This window comes from Chlorocebus sabaeus, chromosome 8, assembly GCF_047675955.1.
Source record: "Chlorocebus sabaeus isolate Y175 chromosome 8, mChlSab1.0.hap1, whole genome shotgun sequence".
NCBI lineage: Eukaryota > Metazoa > Chordata > Mammalia > Primates > Cercopithecidae > Chlorocebus > Chlorocebus sabaeus.
In genome coordinates, this window is record NC_132911.1 from 41742930 (window position 1) to 41765055 (window position 22126).

Below are 22126 nucleotides of genomic sequence, written 5' to 3' on the forward strand. Positions count from 1 at the left end.
TTCTTTCTTCTTTTTTTTTTTTTGAGATGGAGTTTCCCTCATTGCCCAGGCTGGAGTGCTGTGGCATGATCTCAGCTCACTGCAACCTCCGCCTCCCGGGTTCTACCAATTCTTCTGCCTCAGCCTCCCGAGTAGCTGGGATTACATGTGCCTGCCACCACACCCAGCTAATTTTTTATATTTTTAATACAGATGAGGTTTTGCCATGTTGCACAGGCTGGTCTCGAACTCCTGACCTTGTGATCCGCCCACCTTGGCCTCCCAAAGTGTTGGGATTACAGGTGTGAGACACTGCGCCTGGCTCACAGTACTTCCTTATTATCTCTAATTGAAGTAGTTATACAATGTTTTTAGTATTATTAGTATTACTGCATAAAACTAGGTTCCACTGTAAATGAACAGTTGGAAATTAAAGGTACATGCTATACATCACACAAAATTTTATTCAATATTAGCTGTTTAAAAATATTTTGTGTCCACCCAAAATAAAAAGGAACGTGTTGCTTTAGGTTTTATTTATTTTCATTTTTATTTTGAGACAGAGTCTTGCTCTGTGGCCCAGGCTGGAGCCTACAATGCAGGAGTAGCACTGCTCACTGCAGCCTCAACCTCCTGGGTGCTCAAGTGATCCTCTCACTTCTGCTTCCTGAGTAGGTGGAACCCTAGGTGCATGCCATGATGCCCACCTAACTTTTTAAATTTTTTGTAGAGACAGGCTCTTGACATGTTGCCTAAGCTGGTCTTGAACTACTGGGCTCAAGCAATCCTCCAACCCCAGTTTTCCAAAGTGCTGGGATTATAGGCATGAGCCACAATGTCCAGCAGCGGCTTTAGGTTTTAAAGACTCATACAGCAATATGACAAAACGATACCAGCAGCCAACAAAGCACCTACAAATCTTTAAAAATATATATACAGAAGGTCCACTGGAAGAGACCAATGAGAAATTAATATAATCCTTACTGAAATCGATGAGAAACCTGCCATAGCCCTTACGCTGGTATTGAGGAAGAATCATTATACAGGAAACATTGTACTTCTGTTGGCAGTGCTTTTCCTGGTGGAGAAAACACAAGTCAAGTTTTAAAACAGGCTGGTAAAAGTGAGTAATAATGCGAATTAAGAAACAAAGACTAATGGCCAAAACCCACAGCCCTGGTCCTTTGGGAATAGCAATATACATCAAGAAAAAACTACCCAACTGGGAGAAGATAGGATAATGTCAAGTCACTGCCATTACCCACAAAGCAACCATCCCAGGAGAGTAAAACTATAAAACAAAACAATGTCATCCAACACCATCTGCAACTCAAAAACAGTACGCCAATGCCTAAGGATCAGCACTGGAATGTGAGTCCCAAACAATCTGTAAAGCTACAAATGATGAATCAGTGTGCCACTCTAGAAGTGAGAAGACTCATTAATTATGTCAGAGTTTTCTTTCTCTCCTGCTCTGGTGCTATTCAGAGCAGTCCTATTAGTTGTATCTAACTTCAAACAAAAGTCATTTTTATAATTTTATAAATGAGTCAGTATATTTTAAGTCTATTTTAAGTCATATCTAACTAATGAAGTAGCCTAAAGAATTCTTATAAATGCTTATAAAAAGCTTCCCCTTAACTGTTTTATACACTTAGATTTTACCATGGGCTTGCTTAAATAAAAGTATATCTTTTATGCTGTCTGACTAGAAAAGAAACTTTTTCCCTCTAAGGGAATGGAAGATTAAAAAAGGATAAAATATTCTTTAATCAAAATGCCTTACTACTCTTATTTCTATGCCTAAAGTTCAAATTAAGAAAAGAAGATTTAAGCTGAGACAGAACTCAGAGAGCTAATGACTGTTTATTTCACAAGTTCCATGTTATTACCATGGGAAGCGAAGCCATTTAAAACCTTCCTCGTGAGTATTGCCAGCAGTCTATACTCCTCGGAGAATACAGGTTGTTGAATATTACTAAGCACCTTCTAGCACCTGGTAAGTTTCCAAATGTTCCTTCTATTCTTTCCAAATAACTAGATGACACCTAGGAGGTGCTGCATCTTGTTGAGTCCCCGAGTGAGAACCAGCAAAGACTGTTTCAGATTTCCATAAGAATTCAAACAAACTTTAAGCTAACATACTTACTTTAGAAAAGTAGCCAACAAGGTGGCAGCCCTTGACATCATTCTGTGTTAGTACATAAAAAAGAAATGGCTCCACATCATAATAGAGGGTTTTGTGGTCAAGAAACAACTTTGCCAAGAGACACAGGTTTTGACAATAAATGGTACTCACATTCCCATCAACCTAGAGAAATAAACGGAACAAAACAGTCAATAGAGTGTCTCTTTAGTTCTAGAATAATATGTATCAGTTAAAAGCAACTCTAGATATCCACAGTCCAGCCTAGGAGAAGGTGTCCATGACCAGAACACTATGGAACCTGGAAGCCATCCTTTGAAATAGCAGTATTATGGTATCTGGTTTTTTGTTTGTTTGTTTGTTTGTTTTGAGACAGTCTCACTCTATCGCCCAGGCTGCAGCGCAGTGGCCCGATCTTGGCTCACTGCAAACTCTGCCTCCCGGGTTGATGCCATTCTCCTGTCTCAGCCTCCTGAGTATCTGGGACTACAGGCGCCCGCCACCACGCCCAGTTAATTTTTTTTTTTTTTTTTTTTTTTGTATTTTTAGTAGAGACGAGGTTTCACCGTATTAGCCAGGATGGTCTCGATCTCCTGACCTCGTGATCCACCTGCCTCGGCCTCCCAAAGTGCTGGGATTAAAGGCGTGAGCCACCGCGCCTGGCTGGTATCTACTGTTTTAAGACAACCAAATATATAAAACACCGTACCTTCAACAAAGCAGGAACAGCCAGATAAGGAGGTGATAATCTGGTTTTAAAAGAGCAATTTTTGCTTTAATAAAAAGATGAATTGTAGCAATCCTTTGGATAGCAAGCTTTATTTTCAAAGTATTTAACACAACGAAAGATCTAAATACAATCCTTCTAAAATACATTTATTAGGTAAAATAAGATCTAACTATGTAGTCTAATCTATGCCAGCAGCCTGAAGCAATGCAATCTAACTACACGATCGGGCTTGAACCCACATAAAACTACTTGAGGGGGTACTAATTATTGCCAAGCAGAAGTACCAAGTGGGTTCCTCAAGTAATCATGTGGTAAATGCAGCTCCAGGTTGGCCAGGCCCAGGAGCACTCTGCTCTTTCACTCCTGGCAGGCCTTGTCTGTGTTGATGGAGTTGCCAGAGCTTTCTCTTTTATCAAAATGCCAATGGATGCCCACATTAGCTCCTAAGACACTGTCTGGGATACTAACAGAACTCCTAAACAACCCAGGTAGTTTAATATTCTTTTCAAACAGTATTTTATACCACACCTATCCCAGTTTCTCCCAAGGTAAAGAATTCCTCTACTGATCACTTAAGAGTCTTAGGGAGGACCAAGAAAGTGAGAGACTGAGGGGATCCTGACAATCTGAAATTTTACTGTTAGAGTAAGTAACAGAGTACACAAGCAAGTATTCAATTAATATTTGGCACGAAAACCACAGAACTGAGGATCAAGAGCACTACTGACAGCAATAGAGAATCAGAGAGCAGAGGTCACACATCATCATTATCACGTTAAGATTTACTATTAAACAGATCTCTGTGAGATATTCCTTTTAAATAAGTGATAGAAATCCTTTCATTTAAATGCCATATTTCATAGATTCTAAGATGTACTTTTATCACATCTTTATGCAAAATCAACTGGCATTTTATAATCAAATGAAGTTTTAAAAATTGTAATTAGAACTTTTTCCTTTTTAGTGATACATAAAATAGTAAGACAATAGTAAGTTGCACAACAGATGCAATATAGGTGGCCCTACTTTTGAAATGGATTAGAGGACAATTACTAAGTGTATCTACCTTACCTCAAAGACAGAAATATTATTCTTTCTGTAAATCTCATTGGCAGGAGGATGGAACCAACCACATTTCTTCATGTGCTGCTGCAGAATAGTTCTACTTTTCATATATTTTAGACAAAATTCACAAAGATACAATTTGGGAAGCCTGTAAATGATAATTAAACAAACAAGACAGGGCTTTATATTTTAGAGAATTTCAAACTTGCACAATAATCATCTTCTTGCCTCTCATTACTACCCAGGTAACAGGTTTAAAAAAAAAAATGCATATGCAAAAATATTGGATGGTAAAATGACAAAATATATAATTCAAATAAATTACTGTATCTTGTCTCATATTAAGTACTGAGATGAAAAGAAAAAATTAATTTAGTTGCTATCAATTTGGATAGTTATGCTTAAAATATTACCCTAGAATTAAAGCAAATAATATTTGCTAAGTAGGTTAACACAAAAAAAAAGGTTTGGTTTCTGTGAAGATCACAACTATTTTTTCAAGTTCCCACTTTGAAAGCAGCTTTTAAAATATAATTCAATTTATCTGAAAACATCTAACATTCTATTAAAGTTTTTCCCAAGGTTTATTTACGGAACACGAATCCTGCAGGTACTAAGGATTTCGTGCTCAAATAAGGGCAAGAGGGCACATGCTTTTTCCCACCTTTCCTGGGGGATTCACAATGTGCATTAATTCTTCCCATATAATCTCACATCTTATTTTTATTTTTTAAACTGTCATTCAATTCAGCACACTAAAAGCTTTCAAGGAACTTTTGTACTACAATATTACTAAACATCTATGGTATACAATATTGTTTTTCAAAATCTCTAATGTTAGCCACACCAATACAACTTGTAATTATATTATTAGTACAACCACTCCAAAATTAAGCACTGAGTGAAACAGATAATGAACTGGCACTATAAATTAAAGTCAAGAAGCAGGAGCTAAGAGCATGGAAAGCAATGTGTCGTTGGCTACTTTGTTTCCACTGCATTCTGCCTCAAGCCCCGCTATTCAGGAGGAACCACCAGATGAAGAGGTTTTTCCTTCTTCACCACCAGAGCTACAAACCACAGAATGAAATGGCTCCTTATAAACTTCATCATCTAATACGAGCACTAAATGTATGAAATAAGCCTTACAGGTGACCTATAACTGCGAGACCACCTTCCTGAATACCTGGATTCTGAGTAATTTCTTTTTGAAAGGAAGAGGAAGAATGAGTCTCCTTATGTAGATGTAATGGGTGGCACCTCCCTCCCTAACTGTTTTACTTACCTCTTATCTGTGCTAAATTCTCAATGAGCAATCTTAACTTGTCACGGCATGAAGATACAGAAGTAACACTTATCTGTGTACAGTTTCACTTTGAGGGCTAAATATTACAACTAAATACTTCCTATAATACGAATCTGAGAAGCTTTAAAAATTTTGTGCTTTTTAAAGTATTTTTGCAAAAATGATAGAGGAAAAAACAGTGACAGATCATTTACCGAATCATGGTAAAGATAAATGCCAACTTTAACAGCATCCAATCCAACTGTTAGATCTTAGCACAGAGACATGAAAATAAAGTACCATTTATGTTAATTAGCTAGATTTAGTCATATTTCATAATGTGTATATTTCAAAACATCATGTTGCACATAATACATGCAATTTCATCTGTCAATTAAAAAATAGAAAACATTCAATAAATGCTAATTACTTTTCTGGAAACAGAAGGAAGAGAGGGGAGAGAGGAAGGGAGAGAGGGAGCAAGGGAGGGAGGGAGGGAGCAAGTAAGGGAGGGAGGGAGGGAGGGAGAGAGGGAAAGAAAGTACAATTTATTTCCTAAGGTCTGTGAGAAAAGGCCAAAAATGTTTAATGCTGTCACAGTAACTAAATTGCTCAAGAAACATCAGGAGAAGTAAAAGCTCTGAGAAAATTACTGTGAAGTCTTCTCCAGTAAATGAAGAGTTCATGCCACTTCCTTAGAATGGCAAGATGTACGGCATGTATGGCATTTAACTGATGATTAAAAAAAAGAAACAACTTTCGTGAACGTTATTATGTGAAAAATAGTAAACTGAAAACAAGCATTGTGATCTACTTTATTCCAATCCAGTTCTCGCTGGTAACATTTTAAAAGCCCCTTACTTTATTAGAACCAAGCCCACTGGGATGACACTGCTAATCTAAAGGGAATCATCTGGAAAAACACTACTGGAAAACCAAAATATTTCTAGTAATATTATAAACAACTGCCGTTCTCTCACTGAAAAAAGATCTATCATAAAGAAAGAACATGAGACTACATGAAATGAAATGTATTTATAAAGATTATGAATACTCCTAGCTCTGGAGAATCTTGTTGGGGGCTGCTTTTAGTGATCTTCTTTCTGGCAGGACCTAGGTCTCAGCTATCAAATATGTAGCTGTACGGTGGTTTTGATCAACTGTACGTGAAGTGTCACCTCCACACTGGAAGTTTATTCTAAAGTCTGCCGCAACGCTGACAACCCAGCCCATGGAACCAGGGCTGTGCTGCAGCTGGGCGTGCTTCTCTAACTTCTAGAATGATGCAATTATTATTCTCAGGAATTTCTACAGTACTTTCTGGCTGCTGAACATGGCGCAACATAGTAGCAGTTTGTGCAGTCAACTTGTAGCAAATTTTTAATGTAACAATATAATTTATACCAAATATCACTTAAATCTAAGATTATGGTACAAGTCAAGTGAGATCAACCTAGATATACATGCTACATGGAGTAGCATAGGCCCAGTGGTTAATGGTTATGGCTACGTAGTAAGAGAGAAGTGAGCTTCAAGTTCTGCCACTTATACACTGTACTGTCTGGGACCAGGTCTGCAAAATGAAGACAGTAATATTCATCTCACGGAATTACACCAGAGATGCTTAGTCCAGTACCAAGCTCAATGGACGGTAATAACAGTTGCTATTACTTAACAATTATTATTTGTATTCTTCTTTCATCAATTTTACTCAATAATTTAATAGCCAAAGGCATTAGGGATCCTATTTGGTTTCTTCTTCAGTAACTAGAATGATGAGAATAATCAAACTGGTTCTAGTGACAATCTCATAATCTAAGCATCAAATAAAGCCCAGAGGAGAATCAAAAGGCAGAGGAATCTTCCTAGGCTACTCTATCACCTAGGAATCTGCCTCTTTAGGATCTCAAAGCAAAGAGGTTATTACAAGCTAAGCTCTAAGCAGCACAGGAGCAGAGGGCATCCCATGATGACAATTTCTTTTGCCTTAAGCCTATCTATGTCATGCTCTTAATGGCAGAGTAGGTTTCGTGATGAACCTGTCTCTGCCATGTGTGGGCACCACATGGCACTGGAGAAATTCATAGTTAAAACCCTGTTTTACACTCTATAATGTCTGAGACTTAATCACACTGCTCCAAATGAAACAGTATTATTGCTTCATTGCTTTGTTTTGATTTTTAAAGACAGGGATACAAGATTACTTAGACAATGCATACACAAATATTTGGATATGAAAGGACATTCCCTAAAGCATAATCCCACTTCCCAAAAGAGGTTGTTCTTATGATCTTTTCATTTTTGTTTGCTCCTATTGCCCTGTTTTTGTACGTTACAGTGTTTAAAACCTTTAATAAGAAAATAACTTAGAAGTAGTTTAGCACAAAATAATAAATAAGCAGTAACAAAATTAAGAATAGAGGTTTACTATTTGGAAAATGTAAGATCTCCAAACATTTTAGTCACCTCAAGTTTCAAGTTTACTTAAATAAATTTTTAAAAAATGTAACCAAGAGAACTATGAATATAAAGATAGAAAAAAGTCATAATTACTCAAGAACCTATTAAAAATTACAGGATATTTTCTAATTGAAAACTCAAAGAACCCTACCCAATGGATGAAAAAATATACAGAAAATGTCTAAAACTGCTTAAGGAAGTTGATGAACTTTACAAGTTCCTACCCTGTTTCTGCTTTCTACTGTTTCCTACTATACTTTTTTTAGTTATTTTTTGATGCCATTATTTATTCTTTTACTGATAGTCTCCTCACACCTCTTTCTAATGAAAATCTCATCAGAACAAAAGTTACATTTTCAATGAATCCTTTAAACATCTATTTTAAAAGACAACAGTTTATTACTCCATTCTCATCATTCTCTTGAATAATTACAGGCGACGTGTCCTTGGCATATTTCTTTTCAGTCATAAAAGATCTTGGCTATTCAGAACTCCTGAGGAATAATATATATTATACATAATACATACATGTATAATATATATACATATATAATATGGAAATGCAAATACAGTGTAACCTTATCTTAAAGTCAGATTAACTGTTGTCAGCTCATGATACCATGTGCTGCCTTGAAGACACACCACAGTGTTTGGGGATAACTGATCCTACAGTAAATGGCCCTCAATTGTTGTGTTTCATGAGCTTGTATGTTAGTTTCCTGGAGTTTTGCTTTTTCTTCTGTTTTTGTTTGTTGTCACTTTGAGGTCGCTGTCTGAAATGGCATTCTTACCCCTATTTTTCTACTTCAACTATAGACTAGAGAAGCAAGTTATTATACGGAAAGAAAAAGTAAAAAGATAAATGAGTTTTACTGGGTGGCCCTTTTAACAACTATACTGGCCTATTCCTAGTTTTTTGGAAATAACCCATGTTTAGGCACTAAATATATTGTAAAGTACTAAATAAATTTTGCTAATATTTTGGACAGGCAATGTTACTAAATGGGTGAAAACTTACAGGATGAGAATATTCTGAACATGTATTTAACCCACAAAGCACCATGACATATTATTTCTTGTAACACCCTGCTAAATGGGAAACTGAGGCATAAGTAGTTTATAGATTAGAGAGCATTAATGTCACTACTGCACTTCAATTAACTAGTATTTAATTTTCTGATCTCATCTTATTTCATCTTTTAATTTTAACCATAAAAAAAATATATAATTGACATTATTGAGCACTTACCATTTTCTAAGTGATTTACATGCTGTAGCTCATTTAATGTTCTTAATATCCCCACGAAGTAAGCACTATTACTATCTCTGCTTTACAGAATAGGAAACTGAGGCACAGAGCAGTTGGGCAGCTTTTAAGGTTACATAACTTGTCAATTTCAGAGCTGAGTCATGAGACCACTTGAGCGCCACCAAGCTGGTGAGTGATCAATGGTTATTAACATATCTGGAAGCCTCAACTATTTATATATAATTTTACACCATTTGTCCAATTTTTTCTGGGAAAACACACCATTTACTAAGTTTGCCAAATTGTAAATATTCAGATCAAAGGCTAATCAACTGAAACTTTATATTAATTTATATATGAGTCTCTTCTCTTTTTCAAAATTCTTAGTGATAGGAGTGAAGACAAATTTCTCTCAAAAAAAAGCCTTCCCCTTTTATTGTGACCATGCATTTGGGTTTCTCATTTTAAACATCAGCATCTGAGAGGTTACAGAAGATAACATCTAAAGCAAACTGAGATGAAGTGGCTACCAAAGCTGCTGCTATTACGGACATTTAAAAGCCCCCAGTTTCCTCAAATGTCAAGGATAAAGTGGACTCAAACATCTTCAAGATCCCTTTCAGTTCCAGACTTCTATGGATCTCAAAACAGAAGGTCAAGGGTCTCTCAAAACATACCTTGAGTATTCTTGAGGATATGGGGAGGAGTACCAGGTGTGAATTTCATACTTCCCAAACTCAATGACAGAGGGACAGCGGACTTGTGGATCAGGGGGACCAGTCACTCCAACTTTCTGTGCAGTCAAGAAATATATTCAAAAGTTAGCTAAATTAGACACACTGAGATAACAAAGTTCTGAATCTAAATGTTGTCTTCTCAGGACTCCAAAGGAGAAACACGAAAACAAAAACAAAGCTAGAACAAGCTGACATATTTTGAAATAAGTTATATTATTCCTTAAATAGAGCACCGAGATGAAGAATAAAAATGCTAATAAATCTCTTGGAAACAAATGCATTTGGTGTTCCTGCATTTCTACATTTAATAACACTAAAAATATTTTCCTCAACTAAACTCACTCTTAGTGACTTAATATTAAAGAGAAACTGCTGCTACTTGGAGATATAAGATAGATAATAATTTACAAGTAAGGGGAGAGGGACACTGCATATTTGCTGAAGTCCTACCACACTGCCTCTGCTGACAACAATGGAGATGCCCTACTGAACACATAAGCACACAAAGGATGATTTTCTAGTTTGGGAAAGTAGATATTTAAGAGAAATATAAAAAGAATCAGACAAAACAAATTCAAGAGAGTCTTCATTTTATACTACGCCTAAAATTCCCTTCATTACTAGCTCTGCATAGATTTAACCAAAGAAAAAGATACTGTTATATATAGACCTTCTTTTTTCTACCTTCTCTTTACAATGAAAACAATCTATACGCCCCTCATCCCTGCAATAATCTGAACTACACTATCCAAACAGAGAATAACTTTTAAAGCCTTTATGACTTCCCTGACTTTCCAGATCAGAAACTCAAACCTAAGTACGTAGCTCAAGAAAACAAAGGCTGTCAAGGGTCTTAACACGCTAACTCAAGGGTAACGTGACTTGCTCTGCACCCAATCTAGCAACAGATGCATATACACACTCATGTCCATGTGTGTGCATGCAGATTTATCATGGATGCTCTATAAATACTAATTGATAAGCAAAAGACAAAGAGTTTAGCCTAACCAAATACAAGTATTAATAACTCTTCCCCAAAAGGACAACTGAAATTATCCTTCAATTTTATGCTTTAAAGACCACTAAGAGATTAGTAAAAATTCCTTGTTGGAGAATGTAGACACACACACATATTTTATAACAAAACTAAAAAGAACAGAGATTTTTATTCATTGGTTTTACACGAATTCATTTCTGAAAAAGAAGTCTCTTCACCACTTCACCATAACTCATTAGAGAACTCTCTGGTCTTTCTAACCGTTCTCTTTTATAAAAGGCCAAGGGACTTAACTCAGGTTTCATACTGGAATGTAGCCAAGTGAAACCTCAAGCTCTTCCTTAGACACCTCAAAACAAAAGACAAACATCTGTTTGTGGGATGAATTGTGTTATAACACCAACAAGTACTGGGGCTCTTCCAAATACAAAAACAAAAACAATAAAGAATACATAACACAGGGTTAAAGTAAGATTTCTTTCATTTCTCAAAACCCAAACAGAACTTTGTAAAAAGATTTTTTAAAGGCTGTTCTTGAAACTACATTTTAGAATCAACTACTCTAACTCATAAAGTAGTATCTTTTCATCTATCTTCACAACTCAAAGTAGTAACAACAGTATAGGAAACTTTCAAAATAACCAAATACCAGAAACCAGATCTAACTTCCTGAGGCAAGGATCAGATAGAAAGCCCGAAAGTCAAAGTCAGGCACCTGCTGCAACACTGCCTGTTGTTTGAGGGTGTTCCCATCAGCTGCCAGCTGCTCTTCTAGGCGGATGCCCAACGTGAAAGTGGATATCCAGTTCCAGTACAGCTGTTTGCACATCACCACAACTACACACGTCTGTCCAGAATGGGACCTGTGGGAGGTTCCCCTCTGCCCACATCCGCCCTTAACCTTTGCACCGCGAAACGCTCCTACACATGCGCTCATGTGCGAGCCCGCCTCCACTCCCAGCTCCCCTGAGCAAGCCTCCACAGCAAGGGTGTTTCCTCTTACAAAGGTTTAAAAATTAGCAAGGCTCTCTACACAGGGAGGAAGAAATGGCTACCTAGAAACCACTCATTCCAGTCCTAACCAAAATCAAACTGTCATATCTGAACTATAAGGTTACCTTTGCTAGGTCATTTTAACATTTCAGCCAAAGTACGTTTTCATTAAACATGTCACTTTCCAAAGCAGCAGGTGTCTAATATAACCAAGGGCACAAAATATATTTAAATGTTTAACTCAAGTTCTGCCACTTCATGTCCTCCTCATTTAAATATGCCAAATTAAAGAAGACATACGTTCCAGGCCAGAACTGACCTTTTAAGCTAAGATAACTAACAGGGAGTGGCAAGGGGGCAGATTAAATGCACTAGTAATTGGGCTAAACTAAAAGAAAACTTTATGCCTACTGCTAGATAATAAAGCTTTTATTACCACCGGTTTATATGAAAAGATTATTACTCTTCTACAAAAAAATTAAGCTTCTATTAAATGACTCATCTAATTCCAATTTCTAACATTAAAAGGCCATTCTTGTAGTATCCCCAACTCTGGATTTGGTAGGAACACCAAAATTGTGTAAATAATTTAACAATTTTTGTAAACACAGAGCTGCTGCCTTCCCCCATCTGTCCACTGGAGCACTCTCATTTGCCCTTACCTCTCCATTCCCCATGGGGGTGCAATGTTTTGAGGAGAGAGGGAGGTAACTCTTTATTATCAGTGTGAGGCTGGGAAATGTGGGGAGAAGAGATGTCTTTTTGGCATTTGAACATTTTCACACAGAAACACTATAGTAAGTAATCCCATTCATTAGGGATTAAGTTACATGATGAAAGAGGTAAAAAAGAACGAATTCACATGCTCCACAACAGAGAGAGCATGAATTTAAGAACTAGAGCGAATCAGCATTTGTGGAGCACCTACTGTGCTAGACTCTGACCTGAGCCTTATGTCATTACCTCCTTTGGTCCCCACAATCCATCCTTCAAAGTAGAAAACAATATACCCACTCTGCAGATGAAAAAATAAGCCTCAGAGAGGTTAAGAGGCAAAAGCACCGGGGCAGGAACGGCAAGTGAAGCATAAAGACAGAAAAGAATGACATGGGTTGAGATGTGACGGAAGTAGAGATAGCCCTCAACTAATTCCTCCCTAAATTCCCAAAGTTTGTAAGTTTTTAAAACCTAGAACTTGGTTTTCCAAAGAAATGAAGCTACAAGTCCACAAACTCTTAACCCAAAATCCTTGGACTAGAGTAGAATGTGTTTTGGAATTCTGATTTTTTCTGATTTTATAGAAGTATTAGTACATACATGTGTATAGTATATGCATGTGTATAACCCTAGTAGGATTTGGGGCAGCACTCCATAATCAGACACACTAAAATTTCTTTAGCAAAGCATATGAATATTCACATTAACTGGCATAAGTAAGGAATATAAATAGTCTCACGTCAGGTCAGATCATGTTTTGCCAGTAACTCAGTTCAGGTCAAGTGGGACCTTATTGCAAAATGAGTTGGAAAAAAATTTCTTTCCGTTCTCCAAAGAAGATATACAGATGGTCAATAAGCTCATGAAAAGATGCTCAACATCACTAATAATTAGGAAAACTTAAATCAAACCACAATCAGATACCACTTCACACCCATTAGGATGGTTATTAGTTTTAAATGTAGAACACCAGAAAATAACAGATGTTGGTGAAGATGTAGAAACATCAGAACCCTTGTCCCATTGCTGGTGGGAATATAAAATGGCACAGCTGCTGTGGAAAACAGTATGATGGTTCCTCAAAAAAGCAAACAGAATTACCACATAATCTAGCAATTCCACTGCTGGGTATAGACCCCAAAGATCTGAAAGCAGTTCTTTGTATATGGGTTTTCTATTTGCACACCCATGTTCACAGCAGCACTATTTACAATAACCAAAAGGTGGAAACAACCCAAGTATCCACTGACGGATGAATGGATAAACCAAATGTGGTACATTCATAGAAGGGAATATTCTCCAGCCTTAAAGAGGAAGGCAATGGTCGGGTGCCGGTGGCTCACTCCTGTAATCCCAGCACTTTGGGAGGCCGAGGTCACGAGGTCAAGAGATTGAGACCATCCTGGCCAACTTGGTGAAACCCCGACTCTACTAAAAATACAACAATTAGCTGGGTGTGGTGGCACGTGCCTGTAGTCCCAGCTACTCGGAAGGCTGACGCAGAAGAATCGCTTGAAGCCGGGAGGCAGAAGTTGCAATGAGCCAAGACTGCACCACTGCACTCCAGCCTGGGCAACAGTGCAAGACTCGGTCTTATTAAAAAAAAAAAAAAAAGAAGAAAAGAAAAAAGGAAGGCAATTCTGCCACAGACTAAAACACAGATGAACCTTGGTGACATTATGCTAAGTGAAACAGCCAGACACAAAAGGACAAATATTGTATAATTCTACTTATGGTACCTAGAGTAGACAAATTAATAAAGGCAGAAGATAGAATGATGTTTACCAGGGGCGGGGGGGATTGGGAGTTGTTTAAAGGGTACAAAGTTCCAGTTTTGCAAGATGAAAAAGTTCTGGAAATAGATGATGGTGATGATTGCCTAACAAGGTGAATGTCTTTAATGCCACCAAATTGCACACTTAAAAATGGTCTGGGGCCAGGCACAGTGGCTCACGCCTGTAATCCCAGCACTTTGGGAGGCCGAGGTGGGTGGATCACGAGGTCAGGAGATTGAGACCATCCTGTGAATGGTGAAACCCCGTCTCTATCAAAAATACAAAAAATTAGCCAGGCGTGGTGGCGAGCACCTGTAGTCCCAGCTACTTGGGAGGCTGAGGTGGGAGAATAGCATGAACGTGGGAGGTGGAGCTTGCAGTGAGCAGAGATCGCGCCACTGCACTCCAGCCTGGACAACAGAGCAAGACTCCGTCTCAAAAAAAAAAAAAAAAAAAAAAAGGCGGGCAGATCATGATGTCAGGAGATTGAGACCATCCTGGCTAACACGGTGAAACCCTGTCTCTACTAAAAATACAAAAAATCAGCCGGGCATGGTGGCAGGCACCTGTAATCCCAGTTACTCGGGAAGCTGAAGCAGGAGAAAGGTGCAAATCCGGGAGGCGGAGCTTGCAGTGAGCTGAGATGGCACCACTGCACTCCAGCCTGGGTGACAACAGTGAGAATCTGTCTCAAAAAAAAAAAAGAAAAGAAAAGAAAATCTGGTTAAAATAACTTTTACGTTGCCACAATGATTTTTTTTTCAAGTTTTCAGGACTCCTTAGATTTCAGGATTCTGGATATTGTGACCTGTATAAACATTGATACCTAGCTAAGCCACAAATGCTCAAGACACTATATACTACTTCCTATCTTTCCCTTTTCCTAAGCCTTTTTGCGCTACATTCAGACTTCTCTTTATCCATCTCCTTTGCTAGTTCTTTTACTATAAAATATTGACAAAATCTAGAATTCTGTCCTCGGCCATCTTATCTTTTCCAACCGGAGGACCCATAATCCAGTGCTTCCATCAGTTTTCCACTCTCCTCATGCCCTCCTTTCTCTCTACACAGCTTAGATTCTAAGGTTTTTCCCTGTAATTCCACCCTTTGCAGAGACCTTTAACTCTCTTGCTTCTCTTCTAATTTAACAACAAAATCCTAACCCCTATTAAATTCAACTCTTCACGTAATTCAAGTTATTACCTCAATGTGAACATGGGTGGAGAAAAACAGAGAATCATGCTACCCAGTCTCACATTATACTCCTACCCACAAACCTCAAGCAGGTCCTGATGCTTCCTACTCCACTCTCCCGTTCTGAAAGACAACTGCATCCTTTCTCCCCTGCTCAAGCCTCCAACCCTGCTTATTCCACCACCTTCACTTTCGGCCAATGCTTTTGCTTCCTACTGCACTAAACTGGACAAAATCAAAAGAAAACTTCCGCAATTTTTCCCACCCACATCGGTCTGCTTCCACCTTTGTGCCACACATCCTGCCTTTCACCAATATCGTGGATAGAGATTGAGCTCCTGAGCCTACAGCTTCCCATGAGATAACATCTTCCTGCTCCCTAGCCAAAGAACATCACCCAACAGTCCCCCTCCTATCTTCTGCATCATCAGCTTTCCCTCTACCAGGGCATTCCATCAGCATACAAAGAGCTGTTATTCCTTCCATATTTAAAAAAAAAAAAAAAAAAAAAAAAAAAGGGCGGGGGAGGCATGGTGGCTCACCCTGTAATCCTAGCACTTTGGGAGGCCAAGGTGGGCGGATCACAAGGTCAAGAGATTGAGACCATCCTGGCCAACATGGTGAAACCCCATCCCTACTAAAAATACAAAATACAAAAATTAGTTGGCAGTGGTGGCATGCACCTGTAGTACCAGCTACTCGGGAGGCTGAGGCAGGCCCTTGAACCCAGGAGGCAGAGGTTGCAGTGAGCTGAGATGGTGCCACTGCACTCCAGCCTGGTGACAGAGCAAGACTGAATCTCAAAAAAAAAAAGGGTATCTTCTTTAGCCCTCACAGCTCTGTCCAACTCTCCCTTTCTCTGCTCCTAATTACTGTAAAAAAATCTCAAAAGCTGTGGCCACATATTACTACTATAACCAATTTCTCCTTCCATTCTTTCTTGAACCCACTCCAATTATCTCTTCACCGTCCCCTGTCCCCATCATGGAAACAGTTTCTCAAGATTACTTCCTTGTTGCTAAGCTGGACAGTCAATTTTCAGTTCTCATCTTACTTGGTCTATTTGCAGAATTTAAAAATTGATCCTTCCTTCTTACAACACATTCTTCACTTAGCTTTTAAGGAACTACACCTTCATGGTTTTTTTCCTACTTTACTGGCCATTCCTTCTCAGTTTCTCCAATCTCTAAAAGTTGGAATAACCTAGACCCAAAGTTCTTCTCTTCTCCCTTGGTGATCTCATCTAGTCTCATTTTTCAAAAAACAACCTACTTGCTGGTGAGTCCTGAATCGAAATTTTCAGCCCAGACCTGTTCTTTGAACTCCAGAGACACATATCCCACTATCTACTTGATATCCCCTCTTGAACTGTCTTATAAGCATGTCAAGTTTAATGCATCCAAAATCAAACTCCTAAATTTTTTCCCCAAATGTGCTCTTCCTATTCCCCCATCTCAGCAGATGCAACTCCATCTTCCAACTGTGTTCTGGCATCGTCTCGGATTCCCTGCTTTCACAATGCATCAACATATCCCAAAGGGTCTACCTTCAAAACATAATCGGGAATTCCAATTCCACTACTACCACCATGATCCAAAACACCACGTCTCTTACTTCAATAATTTTAAGAGTCTCCCGAAGTTCTCCCTGCTTCTATACTGCCCTCTGCCTCCCACCCCGAGCCCCGCCTCGCCTCAATCTACACAGGAGCCAGAGTAATCCTGTTAAAACCAAAGTCACTCTTCTGCTCAAAACCCTCCCAGGGTTCCTATCTCATTCAGAGTAAAAGTCAAAGTCCTTACAACAGCCAAGAAGACCCTACAAAAGCCAGCCTTCAGTTACCTTTCTGTCCTTGCCATCTGCTATTTTGAGCCTTACCTGGTTCTAATCACTTTGGATTCCTTGTACTTCTTTGATCATGCACAAATCGTGACTCAGGGTCTTTGCATTTCCTGTTACTATGCCTGGAATGCTATTCCCCCGTTACCTACATGTTTCATCTCCTCACCTCCTTCAGGTTTTTGCTAAATGTCAGAGAGACAGTCCCCAACCAACCAATTTAACATTGCACACATTAATCCTCTCCCTCTGAATTCTCCCTCTTCCTCCCCTGCTTTTTCTCCATAACGCTACCACATGGCATACCATTTATTTTACCCCATTCCAACCCAAACTAAACTGTTAGCTCCCAAGAGTAAGGAATTTTTTTTTTTTAACGTTTTGTTCACTGCTAAATCTCTAGTGCTTGGAACATGGTAACCAGTAATCAGTTATATTTTTTATTAGATAAATATTATCCAAGACAAAAACTTTATCAACAATCACCTGTGTGCTGGTAACATGGCAAATCTCCTACCCAAGGTCTCCTGTATATACACGTACACAACCATCTACCAAAGTTCTCCACTTTAGATTTCACACAGTCCCACACCTATGTAAGCATGGTCTCTTCTTCCATCTAAATACGCTCCTTTTCCTATATTCCTACATGTAATATCATCATCTACTCCAAATAGAACACTAGAAGACCTACTTGGTTCTGCCCTCTCCTTCAATCCTAACTCCCAATCCAACAATAGTCTTTTCCATTCTATCTTAAGTCTTTCTCAAAATGATTATCTATCTCTGTCTCCTATCTATCTCTTCTACCTTCATTTAGGCCCTAGTCACTTTTCATTTTGACTACTGTAATCATCTGACTGGTCCCTTGCTCAGGTGTTCTCCAATCCATTGCTCACAGTATCACCAGAGTTGAGTTTCTAAAATGCAAATACGTCATCCACTTTTTAGAAATTCTTTAGCAGTTCCCCAAGAGCTATTTAGCTACTATTTAACTACTTTAAAGAACTACTTTACCTACAAATTAAGTAAAAACTCCTTAATATGAAACACAACATCTTCATGATCTAGTACCTTTCCAATCTCATCTCTTGTTTGAACTACAACCAACTACACACAGCTCCAAGAATATAAGATTTCTCACACCCAAACTTTCTACTAGAAATGCCTTCTCACTCTTCTCCAATAGTAAACTCTTACTCATCCCTTCAACACCCTACACAAATGTCACCTCCTCTACGAAGACTTAAAATTGTAGTTAACCACAATAACTAAAAATAGAACAATAACATCCCTAGATGTCTTCCTGTTCATTCTCACTGCAACTTATGCATATCTCCATAGTAATACTATATCATAAATTAAGCAGTTAAGAATTAAGGCCATGGTGTCACAATACCAGGGTTCAAATATTGACTCTGAAACTTAACAATTTATAACTCTAGGTAAAATAATCCTCCTAATGTTTCCATGTCTTCATTTGTAAAATAAGGCCAAGTAATTAATAACAAAGTTGCATTAAATGAAACAAATATATAATGCTGAATATAGTATTTGGCATATAGTAAGAGGGTTATCTATTACTAACCACATGGCTTTAATGACTCATTTATTCAACAGTCCCCCTTATCCACCCACTGGGAATACACTGTTCCAAAACCCACAGTGAATGCCTGAAAATTGCAGATAGTATTAAATGTTATACAAGTTGAGTATACCTAATCTGAAAATCTGAAACCTGAAATGCTGCAAAATCTGAAACGTTTTGAGCACTAATGACACTCAAACGAAATGCTCATTAGAACATTGCAGATTTTGAATTGAGGATGCTCAACTGCTAAGCATATGATGCAAATACTCCAAAATTTGGGGAAAAAAAATTCAAAATCCAAAACACTTCTGGTGCCAAGCATTTTGGATAAGGGATATTCAACCTGTATACACTATGTTTTTTCTTATACATCCATACCTATGATGTTTAATTTATAGATTAGGCACAGAAAGAGATTAACAACAATAACTAAAAATAGGACAATTACAACGATGTACTGTAATAAAAGTTACGCGAATTGTGGTCTGTCTCAAAATATCCTACTGCACAGTGTGCACCCTTCTGATGATGAGGAGGAGGAGGAGATAATGATGATAATAAAATTCAGACCTTGGCTAACCAAGGGTAACTGAAACCATGGAAAGCAAAACCACAGATAAAAGGGGGATTAGGAGATAGGGTGATTATTGGTCCATCACATCAACAAATATTTGAGGACTTACTACATGCAAGTCACACTGTGGAGATGATATAGAAAACACAGTATCTGCCCATAAAGGTGTTGTAAGACAGGCAGTCCTTGTTTTTGATGGCACTGTGTTAATGGAAACAGGTACACATCAGAATTGTGTCCTTGCTTCTGAGGTGACAGATTTGACTTTAGTTCTGATATGCATGGGTTTTGTGTATGTGTTGTAATGAAACTTTATTTACGAACACTGACATTTTTCACATAATTTTCACATGTCCCTAAATATTATTCTATTTCTGTCCAACTATTTAAAAATATTAAAACCATCCTTAACTTGCAGGTCATACAAAACAGGCTGTGGATGGGACTGGGCCACGGGCCATATTTTGCCAACCCTAACACAAGTGAAGCAGTTTCTAAGCTGTATCTATGCCCTCAAAAATGACTTTCTGCATTACCTTTATGAGTCTTTTTATTATTCAAAACATCCTCTTATCTAGCCAAGATGAACTTTCCCAGTTGGCTTAAAACCACTTTCTTTATTACAGTAAGTCAGAGAACCTGGAAGTCATCTTTGATCATCTCCTGTTCCTTCAATCTACCTTAGTTCGATAAGCATGGGTTTCAGTTAACATTGCACCATGCAAAGTGAGGAATGGCTGGAGTTTAGTTTAAGATAAAACAGGGTGGAACATCTGTTGGGCAATGGTAAGTAATACATTGAATTACTAGTATTAAGCTGCATTTTGAAGGGTTTTGAAAGCTAGTAACAAGATGTTAGTTTCAGCATGACAGGATTTTAAGGTACCCCCATGACATCTTTTTGCTGTTGTTTAAGTGATTTCTCTTTGATATTGCTGAAAGTAGGCATGGGAAGTGGGGGGATGTTTAGTGTGTTAAAGTACCCATTAAACTAAGTCACATATTAAAGGCTGCATAGATGTATTTTTAGTTCACTGGATAATTTAGTACAACTTTACTTATTAAGATAGTAGTTAAGAGCCTGGGAACTAGAAAAAGCTAGCACAGTTCAAATCCTATCTCACTGAGTCAACTTAGTTGGGCAAGTCACTATTAGATTTGTTGAAAAGATTAAACAAGTTGATATTTGCACAGAACTTAGAGCACTATGCCATTCACGCAGTGAGTGCCAGATAAATGTGACTTTCTGCTTGCTATCTCAGTGGCAGGTTCTTGGAATACACAGATAATATATCTTTGCCCTCCAGCTAGAATTATTTATAGGAGTCTCCCCTTATCCTCAGCTTTGCTTTCCGAGGTACTAGTTATCTGTCGTCAGCCTCAGTGCAAATTTTATCATCTGACACCGTCAGAAGAGTGAGTACAGTACAACAGTACACTAAGAGATTTAGAGATCACATTCACATAACTATTACAGTATACTGTTAGAATTGTTTTATTATTAATATTTTATTATGCCTAATTTATAAATTAAACTTTAGCATAGGTATGTATGTATAGGAAAAAACACAATACAGTACATACAGGGTTCAGTACAGTCCCCGGTTTCAGGCATCTACTGGGGATCTTGGAGCAAATCACTGGTGGACAAGCAGGGACTCCTGTATAGTAGTCATTTCTTCCTCAAAGCTGAAGTTAATGTTGTTTACTCCATCTGATAGGCCCTAGTTCTCTCCATCTACCTAAATCCTCATCATTCCTGAGGCCTGCTGCTTCTGTGATCATCTCAGATTGCACCAATTCTCACACATTTTAGTATACTGTGAACATATGAGACAAGTCTGAATTATTTAATACAGCAATGCACTATGTTTCATTGGTACTCTAAGCTACTGTCTGCTGTGTATCTTCCTAAGCACCTTTACCTACCTACATTTAGCACATGCCTAATGATTTTGCTACTCCCCTAATATCCTGCATACAGAATAATGCAGGATGTTACGGTGATTAAGGGTACAGAATTGGAAGTCACACAGGCCTAAGTTTTAATTTCGGCTGCACTATTACTAGCATAAAAACTTACAGGAAGTCACTGAACTAAAAGTGCTGGTTTCCTCATATGTAAAATGGCATAACACCTCTACATCGTGGGGTTAATAAAGTTGTTGAACCTAGCTTACTATATTTTTAGTAATGATTTAATTCTTCAAGCAAAGAAGAAATTTTAATAACCCACACGGATTTCAAAAATGCTCTGAAACTTCCCAGAACCACACAAAAACCAAAGGAATCCTTCAAAATCAGAAAGCATTAAAATTTGTATGAAAATACAATGTGCTCTTTGATATTTTATGTAAAAATCATTCTATATATTTCAAGAAGGCTGTCATGCTCCACTGGAATGAACTGAATACAAATGCTTCTTTCTACTGATAGAGCCTTTTAAGAAAAGTAATTTCTCCAAGCTCATAAGATCATAGTTGAAATAAAATTCTAGAACAAAAACCTATACTACTAAATTTTTATGCTTCCACTTTTGTATCCAGAGGTGGTTCTTTTTCATGGACGTGTATGTTGTATAGATAATGATGGAACACAGTACTAGGCAAACTACATCCATACTTACCCTACTGCCTGCAATAGTTTTTAAAAAAAATCAAAACCAATGAGTGGCTGACTCCTTTTGAAATAAATCTTGCTCAACATTTCAATTATCTTTGACTTAGATAATGTTCCATGCAAAGTTTGATTATTCAAGATAGTCCCTTCCAGACTATAAGCTCTAAGAGAACAGA

At 38.0% G+C, this 22126-nt stretch overlaps 1 protein-coding gene across 3 annotated transcripts in view; it reads right to left on the bottom strand.

Moving 5' to 3' along the window:
* Nucleotides 1–22126, bottom strand: part of KAT6A (lysine acetyltransferase 6A) — a 123661-nt gene that overhangs the window by 15724 nt on the left and 85811 nt on the right. For all 3 annotated transcript variants that reach the window (XM_007962314.3, XM_007962313.3, XM_073018053.1), the window contains exons 9-12: nt 9592–9707; nt 3927–4068; nt 2129–2290; nt 964–1057 (exon numbers count right to left, since the gene is read on the bottom strand). In XM_007962314.3, coding sequence (XP_007960505.1) covers nt 964–1057; nt 2129–2290; nt 3927–4068; nt 9592–9707 — 514 coding nt within the window. The remainder of the gene's footprint in view (nt 1–963; nt 1058–2128; nt 2291–3926; nt 4069–9591; nt 9708–22126) is intronic.